Source organism: Chenopodium album, chromosome 10, assembly GCF_948465745.1.
Source record: "Chenopodium album chromosome 10, dcCheAlbu1.1, whole genome shotgun sequence".
In the NCBI taxonomy this organism is placed as follows: domain Eukaryota; kingdom Viridiplantae; phylum Streptophyta; class Magnoliopsida; order Caryophyllales; family Amaranthaceae; genus Chenopodium; species Chenopodium album.
In genome coordinates this window covers 4,655,629-4,674,791 of record NC_137843.1, presented here as the reverse complement: position 1 = coordinate 4,674,791, position 19,163 = coordinate 4,655,629, and the positions used below count along the sequence as shown (strand labels likewise).

The following is a 19,163-nucleotide window of genomic DNA, read 5'->3' as shown; positions in this document are numbered from 1 at the left end:
TGCCAGTATTGTATTATTTATCTCTATCGAAGTCACCAATTCTTTATTCTTCTCTTGCCCTCTTATTCTCATGATCTCCATTGACCATCATACATTACGAACACCAAGATGATTGGGAAGAACTATAAAGGTTAGTGACAACAATCATACCAACTCAAGACTTTGTGTTCAACCCTTATGGCTCTTATTAGAAAGGTTAGCGGCAATGCTAGTACTAACTTCATCACCCTGCATTCAATTCTTAACTACAGAGTATTTCTTATCCTCCTCCCACTCTTTGATACTAATGATGCGCAATTGCGCATTGCACATACCAAACACCCATAGTATTTTTCGATGGTATGGTGTATGACTCTTAGGCTAGGCTAGTAAGGTTAATGTGACAACACCCTTGCAGAAATGATTAAAGTGATACTTCATATAACATTACAACCTCAAGACTCTTCAACTGTGCAAGAATAATGTTTTAATTATAAGCTTGGATGGTGTATTGGTGTTACACTTACCAAAAATAAATATCAGATGTATCCATAATAGGCAGCAAGACCTGCCATTGATGGTATTCAGCAAAGGATTGATAAATATGTATATATACTCCGCATGAATACAGGTGAATGGCTGACATAGTTCGTCAATCAAAAACTCTTGCATGCCCCCGGGTGTACCTAACAACGTAAAGACTAATGTAAATCAGCCCTTCACATCCGCCAAATCTCAAATTCTAAGCAATGGGTGATTTCATTAACAATGAAGAATCGTACAAAATTTACACATAATTCCGTAGTGTATCAAAAAGAAATCCCCTACATAATATACACACAAGGGTGACAAATAAGAAAGAGATTTTCATCAAAAAGAAAGGAAGATGGAAGAAAGTGGGCTAATAATACATACAACACAAACTAATGGAATTGCATATGGATCATTGGATGTACCCATTACTTCACATCCTTCAAAATTCCCCCTTTTTCCAGCTCATTAACAAGATCTCTCAGGGCAGGAACTTTCATTGCAAGAGTTCTATACAGTCGGGAATACCGAGCTCTTGTGCCGTCAGCAGTTCTTGCTAAGGCAAGCAAACTAAGAGCCTCTGGTAGTTCAGAGAATAAATTTTTCATCTCCTCCAGAGTCATATTTTCCAGAACAGTTGGTCTTGGAACAACTCTCACAATTTCACCACCTTTAGGTTCCTGAACCTTAGCCTCCGCTTTGACCACCAATTCTGAATTTGAGTTGGCTCCACATTTGATAATAAACGGGGTTGTGGAACCGGTGTTGAATTGTAAAACATTCCACTGCGATACATCAGTTTCAGTAGCATAACCGAAATTTGACGATGGCTCGTTAGCATGGGAAGTTTGGAAACGGTCATCTTCTTCAGCAGCAGACTGAGCAATTTTTGCCAACAATTAATACTCAGTATTCAGTAGTTCAAATAAGCAAATTAATCAAACTAAAATTTCTTATATGTATATCAAAAGTCAAAACAACAACAACAACAACAACAACAACAACAACAAAAAACACGAATGATTTAAGTGATCCTATAATTTCTTATATGTACATCAGATCAAATTTTAAAAACAAGATCCTCATAACTCAATACATGCCATGCCACCCAGTACTTCAAACTAAGTTAAAGTGTAAAACGACAAAAATTCAAGATGAGCAGCTAAACTGGATGATAAAGTAGAGTTAGCAGACTCCTACGTAACGTAGAACTGCAACTGAAATAAAAGGGTATCCACTTCATCTGCTAAAGCCAATTATCATTAAATGCCATAAACCCAACTAATAGAACCAAAAAACAAAAGCTGAAAGGATGACAGTGATCATGAAAGAAAACAATCCTTCCAAGTAGGCAAAGAGAGTGACTACCTCTACGATTGAGCGAGCCTCAGCAATTTGCCTTTGTGCACATGGATGATCAATCTCAAGAAGTGAGGGCATCTGTTCAGCAAGTTCATCCAGAGAAGAAAGCATTGCTCTTTTCTTATTTTTACTCAAAGAGTTTATGGAGGCTTGTCTTGTAATATCCTATAAATGCATTTGTGCTCAGTCATTAATCATCTAGGAAATGTGGGTGATCAATCTATCAATAAAGAAACAATATGAACAAAAACCAACCTTGACTTGCGTCAATATGCCATCAAGGGAAATGAGGGATGCAAGTCTTGCATCCTCAGCTGCAGTAGAAGGATTAGGAATTGGCAAGCCACCACCTTCCAGTGTCAGAAGAGCTGATTCGCCTTTCATTTGTTGCAATATCTGAAAGGGAATGGAAATATTGGAAAAACAATAATTCATGTCTCGTACAAGCAACAAGGGGTAGTTAAATAGTAAATATTGCCTACATAATTTCAATGCTCTCTCATTAAAAGACTCGTATGGCAACGATGCAACCCCTGTGCTCATGTAGTTAAAAAGTCTTTCGATGAGCTAAGATACATTACTCTGCAAAACATTAATGATAGATATCTGACATGGAACCGTAGGTAATGCCCTATTCTAGCCCCAACCCAACAAAACAAGAGACCCCTTAAACATACTAGCAGCTGGTTCAACTCTTACATTTTATCACAAGAGTAAAAAGGAGTGCAACTATGCAAGTTCTAAGTAACTTTAAGTTCCCACCAACAAAAAAAAATGAGGAATGAGCAAAATGAGAAAATGAGCAACATCATGATAGCAAAACTTTAGCACATGTTTATACCTTCCGCCTTTTGTGATCAACAGACTCAAGAGCAGAACGTAGCTTTGCCACAGTAGCTGGATCTTCTGCTGCTTCCATAGCCAAAGTGCCTGCAATATCCTGATAGAGTATGCACAGTTTTAGATTATAATGTGTATGTGCTATCAGAATCTACAACGGCTTGCCTACTACATAATCATAGTACTCCCTCCATCCCTAATTGATAGCCCCATGTCCCTCATTTCACTTAATCAAGTGCTGTATTGAGTGATTAAAAAGTTGTCCATTTTCACGTGGGATAACAAATAAAGTAGAGACTAGAGAGAGGTAACTATAAATACAAAGGAACAATCTGTGGGGGACAAACCAATAAGAAAAATGGGGCAATCTTTAGGGGCAGATGAAGTATAAAGAAATTGGGTGTCCTAATGCAATATATACCTTCAAGTGCTGCAGCTGAGATGTGTAAACCCGTTTTGTGTACTCAGATAGAAGTTGACCAAGAGCATCAGTACTGGGTGGCTGAGCAGCACCAAGTCCAGCCATCCAACCATCCATAATTGCAGTTGAGAGGAGCTCTAATTGGCCAGTATTACCGGCTATTGCATCATCACTTGTTACTGAAAGAAAATCAAAGTTCTCAGCCAACCATGATCTAATCTGACGCTGTAGTTCTCCAGCTGGTGTATGAACAAAGAGAGCAGCAAGAGCCTTATTCCCAACAGCAAAGCTTTTGGCCTCCTCTGTTATCTCTCGGAGTTTTCCACCAGTTACATGTTGCCTCCAAGTTTCCTGCAAAACAGTAATGGAATTAACATATTTCTTCATGGAACATTTTCCAACAAGAACAAAACCAAAGCAATAGCATTTATGTATATGCTGCACTTGTACTGCAGTCAGTAGACGCACAAGATTATAATTTAGCATCTTGATTGTCAAAGAAAAAGCTTACTCAGAAAATGAAAAAATACATAAATTATATGCATATCATATGAACATGCCAACCTCATCAATACCCCGCAACTTCAAAACCACAGATGAAAATTTAGATTTCTTTTCCTGCTTTATATTCACTCTAAAACCTAGGATTTGTCCCTCAACCAGAGAATTTCTAGGGCTCAAATCATAAGCAGGAGATCTTCCAGGGCTGTTTGCACGACTAGAGCTCCTACTTCTTCCATTAGAGGCTCTCTCTAGAAATCGATCAACTGGAGCAACCTTAACAAGAAATGTACAATGAACCACATGAGCTTCTATATATTATTACAAATAAATTTGAAGAGGAAAAAAATTGAAGCAATAAATATACTATTTTTCCCATATTTTCAAATTACAAAGTATAAAGACAGCAACGTTTCCACCTTGATAGATTGCAGCTCAGGAGATCTAGAAATCAAAGATCTTATATACAATATCCTCACACGAGATACGAGCATAGTGTCCATCACCCTCTTTGGCTCCATCTTACGGATAAATGAGAAGACAGCATCTCTGATCTCTGCAAGTATTTCATGCTCTCTAGAGGCACCAGCTTTTATAACAGCTGCAAGAACCTGAATTGCAGATAGATTAAATTGGTTCAATTATATCTAAGGATTTCCATCTATATACCCATGCCCATCTATGTAACATAATTAGGTCCTTCAGCAGACTGTATGTCAGATAAAGTCAGAGGAAGGGTGCAAAACTTGAAACATAAATGAGATGTGAAGAGCAAGACACCTGAATACTTAAACCCCAACATTGATACTCGACACACTCAGAATATTGGTAACATCAGAATTCAGAAGCAAACTCACAGACTGACAGAAGCATCATATTTTTAAGTCCTGGCTTTATTTGTGTGAGGGATCTTCATACTTCTATGCGTCTATTTATTGGGTTGCTGTTCAAGGTAATACCAACCTTCTTCATAGAATTACAGTATAAAATAATTTAGACAGGAAATGCATTTACTATTGTCATCAATCGGCTCAGATTAGTGACCAAAACAAAGAGATATGAGGACTGGAAAAAAAGATTAAGAGAGGAAAAGAGACTAAGGAAGTGCAAGTAAAGATATGACTAAACAATGCTAAGATTACTACAGCCTTGCCAATCTTTCGAGAGGAACGGCACTCTCTCAAAACTACAGATTCTATATATAGATCTTTCCCGCTACTAACTAACAGTCTTCCCCTATAAGCTACTAGACAACTATTTGTAATGCAACTTCCTAACTTGCCCTTCTCCCTAAACATCAATTAATAATTTAATAGCAACTTTACTCCATGTTGTCAGTTATTATTTTTCTAAAATTGTATAAAGGCAGGTGTAAGTGTGTATCCTAGGACAGTTAAAAAAAAGACTGAATGAGATCCTGGTTAAGTGGTATACAGGTATAGGGCCAACAACAAGAAGATGCATCTAGCATCAGGATAAGACTAACTACATGTTACACTAACAATGGAATTAAATATCTTTTTCTTGGAGTTGGGTTATCTTCCATAATAATTTAATTTCACATAGCAAGTCAATATTGATCAGCTTCCAAATAGAGTGAAAATTTAAACACAGCCTAGCAAAAGAACCACAAGATATCTGCAAGAACCACGAGAATTTCCTTGATCATACCAGCATCAGAAGTTTATTTGCACCATCTGAAATAGCAGCCAGGCCCTCATACTGTTCAGGGTCAAAGTCATTCAAGGCGGCAGTTAGATATTCTCCAGCTGGGGTGGTTTTTGCTAATTCATTCCCTGCAGGCTTGACCAAAGCAACTGCCATTTCCCCCTTACCACCGGCTGTTGATCCAGAAACCACTTGAGTAGAATTTCCAGTGCTGTTACTAGTATTGTTCCTGGCCATATGCCAAAATAAAGATCATTACACGTGGAATGAAAGAACAAGTAAAATCAGAAAACCACCACCCTGTTACCCACTCTATCCAACCAAAGAGAGCTCACATGCACAGATGACAGACCAAAGAAAAAGAAAAATTAAAATAAGAAAAGTCACTAGTATTGATGTGCAAAAAAGGTACCTGGCCAAGTCCTGGTACTGGACATTAGATTCTCGTCTAGATAATGGACTAGACACCTGGAGTGGTACAGTATAGGAGGTCAGCATGCAGGTAACGAAATGCAGCAGTCACATAACATAAGTCATAAAACCTCGACTTTGGATTGCAATTTGAGGAGAAGAAAAGGATGCAAAGAGCCAATATTGCTCTCTGCCATAAAGTCGATGAATTCTGAACATGTTAGGAGGTATGACATTTTAAGAGGTTCCTCAAAAGAACAGATGAATAAAAACAATATTAAAACAGCATTATTGGCAGCTGATTTCAAAACAGCCTGAATCCAAATATGCATTTAACATACAATTTGTTGTGTTTTTTAAGATCAGAAAGATGACAAATAGAAAGAGTGAGAAGTTGTGCTACAAATCAAGTCAGATTTCTCAGCTAATATTTGTAGCCAACAGTTCAGTAAAATTTAAGTAGTAATAAGAAGAAAATTAGAAAAATTTAGGGAAAAACTTGTATTGGATGTTCAGTTGAATCAAACTACAAGTACCAACTCTATGAGAGGTGGATTCCCGCTAAATAGTTTCTCACACTACATTCAGCATGAAATCCCTCTACAAGCAATTCCACTACATGTGCAGCACAATATTCTTTTAAACCAATCATATTATCCAAAACCGTCACTTTTTCCCTATAACAAACTACACTAACAGCAAAAAAATCTTTTATAAATTTCCACTCCAATCCCTTGAGTATCTTCTGGAATAAGTGAGTACCACAGGAGGTTAAGAAAGATACATAGCTAGTTGTCACCCTACTCAATTTTTCTATTAAGTTGCAAATCATACAATTCTTATAAGAATATTAGTCATTGTGCAACCATGATGTTTAAATGCTGTATCATCTAAAAAGAAATTGAAATACTTCATCTCATTTATATTTTCAAAAACATTTTTTTTCCTAGTCTTGTTTTATTGTCAAACTACAACTATCAAAGAAAGAATTACAATTTTTTTTTTTTCTATTTTGGCCAAAAGGGCTAATATTATACCTAATACATGTAGTCTTCTACATCAAAATTATCTTGGCATGTTCCTAAAATATAACAACACAATTGGGACAGAGTAACAAAATGAGTGAACAAAATGCAGTAAGTCTTTCCAACTTGAAGGCAGGGAAGATTTATATTTAACTGATGACATGAACATTCCACTAGCAAAAAGAGAATCATGAAATAAAAACAAAACTCACAGCATTTATGCATGTGTGCATAGCTAGATGTAAATATGGGTCAATGATTTTTGCCAAAAATAAATGTTAGTTGATCTACCTGGGAGGATCCAACCGAAGCCGCTTTTCCCGTTAATTTGTCAAATAATTTCTCATTTTCTTCATGCAACCTCTGTCATGGAAACATAACAGATTTAATCTCAGGGTAAAAAAAAGGTTAAAACTTAAACAACAAAAATCCCAAGAAGAATACAAGTTCAAGTTAACTTTTCTCTCAAGATACATGATCTCTTACAGCAAGGTTCGAAAAGGCTAATTAATAACCTTAAAAGGAACAGAAAAACCAAAAAGGAAGGTATGCTAGAGGTGGTAACAAAGATGGTGACAACTAGACCTGCTTATTGGGCAGGTCAGGTCAGGGTTGATGTGGGTCAGTTGCGGGTCGGGTCAAAGAGGGTCACATTTTGGCCAATAATGGGTTGGGCCAAAGCGGGTCGCAGGTCAACGATGGGCATGCCAACAAACTATCAATTAATATAAATATTGGACAAAGCCATTATTAAGTATATATGAATAAGAAAATATCTATGTAATTTTTTTGCATTATCTATAAATTGGACAAACATTTTAGCCCTATATTGGCCCTATCCAATAAGGGTCCTGTCCATTAACAGCCCTTTAAACTTGGCCCTAACCCTATTATCATTGGGCTACCCTACCCAATAACCAGGTCTAGTGACAACTGACAGTAAACAGTCATCAGAGAAACATGAACTGATGAACCAAATTCTGTAAGAGTTGTAATCTCAAAGGTGTACTAATTCTACAGATTTTGAAGGAAAATTATGGAGGAAAGCAAGCTAGAAGGAAAACTGAATATTTTTACATGCAATACTCAGTAGATGTAAATTTACACCCCCCCCCCCCCCCCCCCAAAAAAAAAAAAAAAAAAAAAAAAAAAAAAAAAAAAAAAACACATTATCAACGCAAAAAAGAGTTCATAGGAAAACTAGAAGCAGAAGATAATTTTTGATTCTATGTTTGACAGATAAAAGGAAATGCAACAGACCTCAATCAAGGCATCTCTTTTCAGGAGTTCTTTTTCAAGCTTCTTTGTAACAGCCGATGAATCCACATTATCCTCTGCAGCCTTGAGATTTGACTCAGGCACACTCCCTGATCTACTTTCAGCAGAACGAAGGGCCTCATTTAGCTGTTGTTCTAAGCTCCCAATTTTAGCCTAAAGATAAAAATATAGTTGGAGTAATATTATGATTTCAGATATAAAAAAATTATTGTTAAACCTCAAAAGTCAAAAGCATTATTTAAACAAAAATTGTAAAGTTATTATAACTCTTGTAAGTGACTGCTTTCATGGCAGAAATCTTCATTCTACCCCAGTTTTTTATTATGCGATAACAAACACTAGAATGTAGAGGAGAAAAGATAGGAGTGTGGATTTTTTGTTCAGGTCTTCTATCACTAATGCTTCGGGAAAGATATGGACATAAATATGCATGAAAATGACCATAGTCTCCAAAGAACAATAATTCACATGCAAATAGTTCAAGAAACCAACAACTTAAAGAGAAATATAGTTGGACATGAATATGCAAGAAAATGACTATAATCTCCAAAGACCAATGATTCACATGCAAGCAATACACCATGAAGCTCATATGTATGGTCTGCATATCAATGAGCTAATTTATAAAGAGCACGTGATGAGCTATGAATACTCAACTATTTCTGCATTTTCCAGAAGAAAAAAAAATTGCAAGAGCTAGGATCATGACAGAGGAAATGAGGAACATATAAAGTTTACAGAAGGAAGCCCAGACAACAACTATTAATTTTTCCTCAACCCCACCCAACATACAAGTCTCTTGATGGTATGCTTCTTACCAATGTCTGCAACAGACCATCACTATCAATCAACGATCATACTCTAACCATCCTTCCTAGGACCACATATCTTTTCCCTATTTTCTAAACTTTATAAAGATATAAACTATCCTATCCCAAAAGACACATATCAGTGGTCTTTGGCGCTTTTTTGAGCCACGGAAATAAAAGAGGCAACAATGACAAGCATATCAGCAAGTAGCAGAGAGGGCTAAAAGATGATCAGCGCCAAAATATAGTCCATCCAATGGGTACTGATTCTTAGCTGAGACAGGCAAGTTTTTCAACTCTAAAGCTGCTTCCAGGCTACCAAGAAGGGAAAAGGGAGTTCAATCACCAAGAATTTATATTTCATAGTTTGTCTCATAATTAAAATTACCCACAGCTGCCTAATGTAAATCCACTTAAAAGGCAGCCAGAATCAAGGAATCTTTTGGTGCTGGAAAAACAGGATACAATATTGCTAATATAATCCTGAATGCAGGTGAGGAAGCTGACAAGTGACAGTATCAAATAGCACACACCTGCAGGCTCTTAATTGTTGTCTCTCTTTCTTTTATTTGCAACTTTTGTTCTTGCTCTACTTGCAATAGTTGAGCAACTTGATTCCTTAGTTGAGCATTCTGGTCTTTCTCAATTTTATGCTTGTCAGCAAGCATTATATTTTCCGCCTGCACCATAGGATAAGAATCAAAATCTCAGAAAGAGTGTGGAAATGAAAGCATAAGCTCGATACAAATAATTTAATACAATTTTAATTCAATCTGCAACATTGTCATCCCCCCCCCCCCCCCCCCTCTCTCTCCTTATTATATTGCCATTTGAATGTTATGGCAAAAGCACTCACGACAGTCTTAATCAGGGAAAAGTTAAAAACAACAGAGGCTTCAGAAGTTCAGAGGGCAAAGGGCATCCAAACCATCTGCAAAGTAGAATAGTGCAGTAAAAAGACACTACAAAAGGCTAACTAACAGGCATACAGCCTGGCCAGGAATAATATCAAAATGCCTATGAAAGATGGTAAAACTAGTTAACGAGCAGAATTATCTTTGATAAATAAATGAACTAGAGTCCATTAAGCAAATCTCAAGACTCAACTAACTCGCACAAACTAAGAGCCATCTAGGGATACCACGTCAAGTCATGTCGATTTTTGCAACTAGAAACCAGGAAAGCAAGAAAAATTTCAAGTGACAGAAGTAAAGGCCCAAATATTTCAGGCAGCATGCCATTCGACATGACTGAAGGACCCTGGACAAGCCTGCATTTGATCAGCTACAATCTGACAAAATAGCAGATACATTGCCTGATAAATTTGCAACATATTTTTTCATTGCCTAATGTGTAAAAGGGAAGAATGGTTCCTTACTGTTGTAACACAGAACAAGGAATAAAAAACTGTTGGCAGATCTGCAATAAAACAAGCAGGAAAAAAAAAAAAGAGGGACATAATAGGATGAAGCAGGGGCACCTAACATTAGGGATGCATTTAAGATCAAGTAATATAAAGCCTGATCATGACTTGATAAATAGACACAGACATCCATAAATTTGTGGATTGTTGACAATCAACCAAAACCAAAATCTAATGTGAGATCAATTAATTCAAATATAATGAAAAAGAGTTGCTAAAATGCTGACTCGATAAAACTTATCATGAATGCTGCAAGAACCCTACATCAATAACTAAGCAATTATGAACCCCAAAAAGAAATTAGTATATTTAGGAGACGAGACCTTCAAATCTGACTGTAATGTAAATGAAACTTTCCAAGCTTTCTGAACTTCATTAAATAGGAGGAGACATTGATCATCTGCTTCTTTGACTGCTTGTTGTAAACTCATAATTTCCTCCTTCATATCAATAGTTTCCTTTTCTTTTTCATAAAGCTCTTTACGTGCATCATTAGCCTACAAGCATTCCATATACCACAAATTACAAGGAGAAAAACATCTCTTTAAACAAAAGACTAGCATAAGTTCATCAAATAGTGTGGTTAGTAAAACTAATACAAATCACAATTGAACTCACAATGTCTTTCCATTTCTTTATAGTATCTCTATTTCCAAGGCTTAAAACAGCACTTCGAGCTCTGGAAGAGAAGTTGAGGGATGATAAAGTTTCGGGCAAATTAGAAACATCTGGACATATATTGACAATCATTAAGGTTTTGGAGCTTCCACCTACAGCAAATTGAATGTCAACTATTACAATCAAATTCATAAATGCGAACTTCAAGAAAGTTAAAATTCATGAAAAATGGCCATTGAGTCTAAATATTTAATGCAATAAAACTCCAGGCAGATACTGAAAAGATAAAAGATCACTCAAATCTGAATGGGTTATTCAGAAATTTACAATTGGACTCTCATTTCCTCTTACTAAACACTAACTTTTGACTTTCTTTGGTGCAAAATAAGCAAAATATACAATAATGAACTATTCTTATCAGTGTCTTTAATGGTCAGAAAATGTTTGACCATTATTTTTGCATTGTTGAAAGCTTGATATCTTATCCATAGACACTAGTTCAAACCTTAAAATCAGATATCCCTGTACATCTGAAAACAAAATTACAGTCGAATTTCATGAACTAGATCCACAAAGGTCAATAACATGGATCGGAGGGAGTAATTGGATTTAAATCAAGGATACACCACTTAAGTAATTTCACTACAATTTACTTTAGTAAAACACAAATACAAATATGAAACATCTTAAAGCTTCTTGGACATCCTAAAGGATACAAGTGACGGATGCCAAATAAGGAAGATGGTACAGACAGGAATAAGCAGGTTTAGATTATTTAGGTAGAAGTTAGCATTAATGTCCCTTCAATTCAAATGATAAGTTCTCCAACACTCACCTACTGAGTCAGCAAGGAGTTTGGTAAGAAGAGAATTTTCATACGGGACATCGTCTTTCTTTGATGTCAAAGATGACAAAACATCTCCCAATCTGTAAAGTAAACATCAATCAGCAAGAAGTTTAAGTTATTTAAAGACACCATCAATTTCTGCATTTCAGAAGCCAAAATACACCCATACAAAATGGCTTGTAAATAAGAAAGAACTAAAATAACAATTTTGGAGTTTCAACATTATGAAGCTTACAAGGGGCAGTTGTGAACAATAACATCAAGAACAAAATCGTTAAAAATAAATTTGCCAGAAAAGAGACGACTCACGCTGAAAGGGAATGCATAGCATGCAGTTGTTCAGTAACACGCTCACCAGACTCATTGTCTGTACTCAAGCACTCGCTTCCAGCTAAGTCAACCAGTGAAAGTTTGCTGTATAAGTTCTCTCCGGTAATTGCATTGTTATAATATATATGTATGGTCACAATCCTGGGAATAACAACCAAGACAGTAATTCAAGTCAATGAGTAATAAATTCAAATTGTAAAACTAGTCTCAAACAGATGTATAAAATAAAATTTCAGCTTCAGAAAAGGTTTAAACATTTAGAGCCCACAACTTTATTCAAACCACTTTATGCATTCAAGAAGGAAATCACACAATGGCAGAGCTTCAAAGCATAAATTCAAGATTCCTACAGTAGGCTAGTCAATTCCAAGTTTGTATTTTATCTGTAATGAGTGATGACCACTGCAATCAAAGAATTGATAAACAGCTGAGGTCACAAGCCGAAGAGTTTATACACTCATTACATGCCAAATAAAGTGGTTAACACTCCATTGATGAAAAATAGTTGTCAAAGAAAGGCGAAAGGAACTGTCAATATGCCTTGTCATGGCCCAAGAGAGAGTGAAAGGCAGGCAAAATAATCAGTTTACAGTACAATAGCAACTGAAAAGCATGACATGCACAGCAAAAAAAATATGGAAATTTAGACCAGAATTCCAGATGGTTTACATAGAAAAATCAATCAATCAATTCATTCAATACTTATTATATACTAAAAGACACACCAGTGACGACACTTGTCATCTCCTAGTGTGTCCTTAGTTATTTTTTTTCTTTTTTTAAAAAAAATATTTTAATTTAGGAAACAAATCATTTACAAAAATCATATTATTTTTTTGCACATATTCCATATTAACACGTAATAGTTAATATATTTAAAATAAAATATTTATTCACAAATCTTTCTAAAAAAAAAAAAATTGGGCAATATATACCAAAAATAAATATTTTTAAATAATTGGTGACCTATTTTACAATAAGAAAAAATATTGCTCAGATTTTTTACCTACTTTTGTTTTAGTTGTGTATTGGAAGCTACAATTAAAATTGCAAATACCAAATCAACATATCACATACTTTAATTATTTCTCGACTAATTATAATTATAATACTTCTCAATCAATAATCTATAACTATATATAAAGATCACCGTGCATGGCACGGGATCTAACCTAGTTAACATTTAAATGAGAGTTCAATTAGATATGTTAGAATTAGAACCATACAGATGAGAAACGTTGAACTTCTGTGCATCGGGGCCCCGACTCTGCAGAGCTACTTTTAATACTCTGGAGAACTCTAATGGATTGTCGACCTTCTCCGACACAAGTTCTATAAATGAACCTGGTGATCCCATTCTAAGTTTCAGTGAACTCTTTCCTGATGCTGCAAGCAGATCCTTCACCTATGATTCCCATTTAACAGGGATTCAGGCTTCTAATATCTCAAGACATACAAATCAATATATGATTATCAGAAAGACATAAGCACAAGCACATACCTGCTCATTGTAAAGCTCAAAAACAGTGACTGAAAAACTGAATCGTGAAGTAGTAGTGCTCTCTGAGTTAGATAAATCAAACAATTCTTCAAAACATCGAACGTATAAACCACGGACATGGCTAGATCCTTCCTGTAACATATTCAAACATAGTCAAATCAGATGACAGTAGTGCTTTATTAATTATAAATAAATAAATAAGGAGAGGGGGGGGGGGGGGGATGCAAAAACATTCCTAAAAATACAAACACACAAATTAAAATTTGTACTCAAATTATTACAAATTGTTGGAGGGGGAACAGAGAGGATCAAAGAGACACCTCAGCTGAGTACTTTCCTTCCAACAAGCACACAAAAGATTTGATTATTAAATTGAGCCCATGAATTACATTGGAGATTCAGCTTCTAAAAATTCATTATTTGGTCAAACTGCAGCTCAGAATATGTGGCATAAGCATATTATGTAACATAACTAACTTTGCAAAAAGCAATCAAGGTTTCAGGTACCTTATGAATTGTAGGTAAATTAAAACATAAAGACGTTAAGCTATACCAAAGAATACTTAATTTAGTTGTAAAGTTACTTCACCAAAGATGGAGAGTCTATAATAGCAACATATTACAGAAACAATCACTTAATCACTTTCTACTGTAGCACTGTAGCAGTGGTTGACTTGTTTCACATTTAAGGATTTTTTCACTCCATACCAGTAACAAGAAGCACATTGGTTGTGATGACAATTGACAGTAACAAATTACCTTATTAATCAATGAGCCTAAATTGAAGCTATATTACTCCAACAGACTTTTATTTTATGTGTATGTGTGCGTGTGTGTGTTTATAACTAAGCAACTGAGAAAAAGGTAACTTAAGCTATTTACTTTTACTCTAAGCGAAGAAGAAAAGAAGGAAAGGAAAATTCAAATGAGAAAAAGGTAACTTAAGCTATTTACTTTTAATCTAAGCAAAGAAGAAAAGAAGGAAAGAAAAATTCAAGAGGTTCTGCTACAAATGTGGTAACAAATAGCTATATAACCCAGTGATAACATAGGAATGACGTCTGATACTCATTGTTCATGACTCAAAATAGTTTTAGTACAATTTCCAACAAGAGGTGAATGCTAACAGCATGAGCAATATTACGGATAGGGAAATATACATAATAATATTTTTTTTATTTTAACATTCAATGACGCATGTAAACAGAAACACAGATGACAAAGGAGGATGTGAAACAAACCATAGTATAAGTTTTCCCAGAATGAGTTTGCCCATAAGCAAAAACAGATACATTGTAGCCATCCAATGCAGACTGTACAAATGGCTGAACATCAGTGAAGACTTCAGCTGCACTCAAAAAATTAAAATCATTCAGACACTTAAAAACATGACTCCAACCTGATTTAAACTGAACAAGAATATATTGAACTTACATTGCCCTACATGAGGACCATACACCCGGTCAAGTTCAAAATCCTTTTTAGGATTGCTCAATGTCTCGTCATCCGCATTAACACGGACAGTGTATTCATCAGGATATTCAACAATAGACAAGCCTTCATTTTCAAATAGTGGTCTTGTACGACAAAATAACTTTATATTTCCTGCAAATAGCAGTCCCTGTTAATAACTAACTAAAAGTTGATAACCTGGTTATACTTGCCAGTACAAATTAACAAGCCTAAACAGTTCTGTGACCATAAACTCTGAAAGGTGCCATGCATATGAGGAAGACCATGTCAGTGACGGATAACTCACAGAGATTATGAGTACCTTTGGCTGTCAATAAGTCATTGAACAACCTTTTCTTCTCACTTATCAAAGGAGTAATTCTTGCCTCCGCTTCAAGGGCAGCCTGATCTGAGATGGAAAAAAGCTTAAAATTATTCAAATCCAGTAGCTCTTATGAATCAAATCTTATATAATAGAAGACTTTGCAGACGAATAACCAACATCTGAGAAGAAAATCAAGTTGACTCATGGATATATCCAGCGTAAAGACCGCAAACATGAAAACATCCTTTGATCATTAAACAAGTAACCTGTTGACTCATGTTGCATTAACAAGTTATCTGCTTAATACAAATTACATGACGCACATATGATCACCAAAGAGAAGTCAGAAAATACAAAATCCCTTACTAGCTCAAAGTCAGCAAAAGTTGCTATTACTAAAACTTTACTCACCCAGTTTACGGGTTTTATCAGCGAGTGCTCCCACATACCGCGTAATTCGATCAAGCTTAGCAATAGAATACTCTTGGAGATCACTGGCCTCTTGTCTCAAGACTGCATAATCTTCTTTTGCAAACTGCCAACACATTTTTTAGTTAGATATGCTAAGCTGATAACATAAAGACATAATTGTTGACTGCAACTAAACTTTTATTTACAGAAAGGACTAAAGCATAGAATGAAAAAACAATAAAATAAGACATAGAGTCCACCAGCTAAAGCTCTACAAAACAACTGCAGCAGAGGCTAAAAAGGACAGCTTTGCTTAGAAAGAAAGAGGCCATAGAAGACGGAGATTGAAGATATTTCCTCCTCTTTTCTCTCTCTAGAAACCTCTCTCCCTCTACCAAAAACCGCCGCCCCCCCTCTTTTTTCTCCGGCTATGAGGCTCGCCGGCGGGCGTGTGGCTCACCGCCCAAGCCACAACGTCGGCGAGCCTCCGATCTACCCCTTTAGTTTGTTTCTTTCCTTTTCCGTTATGGTTTTTCGTTTTTTCAGCCTTTCGTCTTGCGCCGCACCGCTTCTTCGTCCACCGCCGCTGTTCTTCTCCGACCGTGCGGCTGGCCAGCCGTCGTTTCTTTGTACCGCCTCCCCGCCGCGCCTACGCCCCACCCCCTTGTCCGTTGCCGCGACGTTGAGTACGAGAACGGGGAGGGGGAGTTTTCTCCCTCTGTGTCCCTCGTGTAGGGCCGTTCTAAGTCCCTCGTGTAGGGTTGTCGTTGCCGCGGCTCAGGGGCATGTGGGGTTCGGGCTTCTCAGGCGGGCCTCGGCGGTCCATGCGTTCCTTTCCGGCGGTTCGTGGGCTGAGTCGGTGAATCCCGGAGCGTTGGTGGTGGGGCTCGGTTTGGCGGGGGGGTGGGATGTTAGGGTTTCGTTTTTTGTTTTAGGTTTTAGTTTTCTTTCTGTTTTTCCTTTTAGAAGTCGTTGTGTGCTATTTAGTTTTATTATTTTTTCTGTTTGTGTGGTGTGTTGGGGTGATATGGGGCTTGCAGATCGGTGTACCGATCTTCTGGTGCAGGATTTAAGCCGGGTTTTTTGGCTATGGGGCTTCGGTTTGATCTTCTGTTGGTTTGGGCTAAAGGGTTTTGCTTCCATGCCGATATCCGTGTTTGAATCGGAGTTTGCCTTGTCTATGGTGAAGTGTACGACACCAATTTTGATTTCAGGTCGAGGAGTACGGGATTCTGAGCCAATGAAGGTTCTCATCAGAAATTACATCATATTGCCAGACCCCCTTGCAAGAGGCTGCATAGGACAGCGTTATATGAGCCAAGGGTACTTAAGAAAGTCATTTTGCGCGAGCAATTGTAGTTTCTTTTATTTCGAACTTGTAATTGGTTCGGTTGTCTTTGTATTGTTCGATTACGATCTCTTATGTAAGTGCCGTATGGCTTTTTATTAATGAATTTAATCTCCCCCCTTCAAAAAAAAAAGGCTAAAAAGGACAAAAATTGTAAAATTTGAGGAATAATGTCATCCCATCTCGAATGAGATGTCAGAGGAAGAATGTCAGCACGATTGTGTGCATGTATCATCATGCAAACATCAATTCTACAGAGATACTATGTATATGGTATGTACATATATCTGGTGAGTTATCATCTTCATGCCAAATTTGTCAAATTCTATGAGCTTTTCTTCACATTTTCTGCCACAGATTAATCAAGATTATCACTTTCATACAACAAAATCCTAGCAACCAAAATGCCAAGCATCTCAAATTCACAATACATTTATAGGCCCTTGTTCAACCACTGCTTTCACATCCTATCCATACTTTGCCCATCTAATTTACACTTCGAACCAAAAACATTCCCGATAACGGTAAGTCATTTAGCCCCAACTTCAAAAACACAACCATATTGGTAGCTACTCCACAATGCAAGCTTGCAACAAAACTCTTAATTAAACTAAAAACTCCAAGCAACCCAAACATTATACATCACTAATTCACTATACATTTTTGTAAATTTTTCGACCCTCGAAAACTCAATTTCAACCTCATCACCTTGGCAATAGCACAGCTCCCATAACTTCCAAATTAGTAGAAAATTCCAAATTCCAATCAACTAAATGCTGAGAAATAATTCCATACCACAATACTATAAATTAAAAATTTACTCCAAAGACAAATTATCTGAAACATTAAACTCAAAACATTTTCAGCAAAACTGCATAAAAACAAAACCAAAACAAATAAATAACAAAACACAAATTCAAATTAAGATAAGAATTTAAACATTTAAAAGCAAAAAAACCTTGAGTTTATCTTCAAGTTTCCTAACTTTGGAGACCACAGAATACTTAGAAAGTTCAGAAGGCGGCAAAATCGAAGATGAAATGGAGTATCGTCTTCCCAATGACGCCGGTTTACTCTGATGATCGGAAACATCAAACGACGCCGTTTTCTTAGGTTCAAAACCTTTAACGTCCCAACTCCATCGACTTTTGTCCGCCATTAAAGCTTCCGACCAAGCTTAAAACCCTAGAATTCTGACGAATTGCTTCGAAATTGCTGAAATTTTCTCTCTCCTTTATCAGCCAGTGGTGGTAGAGAGAGAAAGTGTTAATACTCTTCTTCTTCAGTATTCTCTCTCCTCTACTTCCAGCTTTTTGTTTGTGTAATAAATTTTATTTTTATTTTTTGGGATTTTTTAATTTTTATTTTTCCCTCTTTTGGACAAAGCAGAACCAGGGAAACGAATTCAATTTTCAAAAACGAAAGAGGGGTGGCTGAGTAGGGACAAAACGGTGTCGTGTAATTATTTTTGTTCTACTTCCTCCGTTTTTATAATTGCAACACTTTTCTTTTCACGCTTGTCAACGTATATTTTCAATCGTAGTATGAAAAAGTATAAACTTTAAATATTAAAATTGCATAGATCGAGACGAATCTAACCAGATCTCACATGACTATATTTTTACCTAACTATAAATTGCCAAATCTAATCAAAGTAAAACACGTAAATAGTGTAAAAGTCAAAATGTTGCAATCATAAAAAAAACGGAGAAAGTATAAGATAAAAAAAAAAAATTTACTAAATCGATATCTTTCACAAGTCATCTTGATTTAAATAAAAAAAACGAACCCTTATTCCCTTACCCTAAAGCACCCTCAATGTGTTTTAAATTTAACCTCTTTTTTAATGTGATTTTAATCTCATAACCTGTAATTGTATGATGCAAACACAAAATCATTTCATTTGAGCCAAGAGCCTTAGTCGACGGTCGACACGTCGTTTAATACTGTTACGTGGAATTTTGTCTTTCATGGAAAATGTATGCGCTTTGTAAACTCACGCTTCGCTATCAAAAATGCGGTTTTTTTTAAAAAATAAAAAATGAAAAAAAAAATTAAATGACCTGGATAAGACGGCACGTGA

General features: G+C 36.2%; 1 protein-coding gene across 1 annotated transcript; it reads right to left on the bottom strand.

The window, feature by feature from the left end:
• Positions 1-719: 719 nt before the first annotated feature.
• On the bottom strand, positions 720-18,408 carry LOC145562010 (kinesin-like protein KIN-14B). The gene is made up of 23 exons (XM_081622155.1): positions 18,039-18,408; positions 15,733-15,856; positions 15,319-15,405; positions 14,979-15,149; positions 14,786-14,892; positions 13,545-13,676; positions 13,270-13,448; positions 12,023-12,184; positions 11,702-11,793; positions 10,867-11,018; positions 10,572-10,745; positions 9,359-9,505; positions 7,999-8,169; positions 7,030-7,101; positions 5,715-5,770; positions 5,306-5,531; positions 4,054-4,245; positions 3,698-3,910; positions 3,134-3,484; positions 2,714-2,812; positions 2,128-2,268; positions 1,879-2,037; positions 720-1,388 (listed from the first exon to the last, which is right to left on the bottom strand). Exons 1-23 carry the CDS (start codon positions 18,237-18,239, stop codon positions 939-941), a joined length of 3,858 nt encoding a protein of 1,285 aa, XP_081478281.1. The 5' UTR covers positions 18,240-18,408; the 3' UTR covers positions 720-938.
• Positions 18,409-19,163: the final 755 nt, after the last annotated feature.

Coding starts and splice junctions, on each gene's coding strand:
- LOC145562010 (XM_081622155.1), bottom strand. CDS start 18,239: ATGGCGGACAAAAGTCGATGGAGTTGGGACGTTAAAGGTTTTGAACCT. Junction 15,150..15,318: donor TGACTTATTGACAGCCAAAG/GTACTCATAATC, acceptor TGCTATTTGCAG/GAAATATAAAGTTATTTTGT. Junction 11,794..12,022: donor GCTATGCATTCCCTTTCAGC/GTGAGTCGTCTC, acceptor TTTACTTTACAG/ATTGGGAGATGTTTTGTCAT.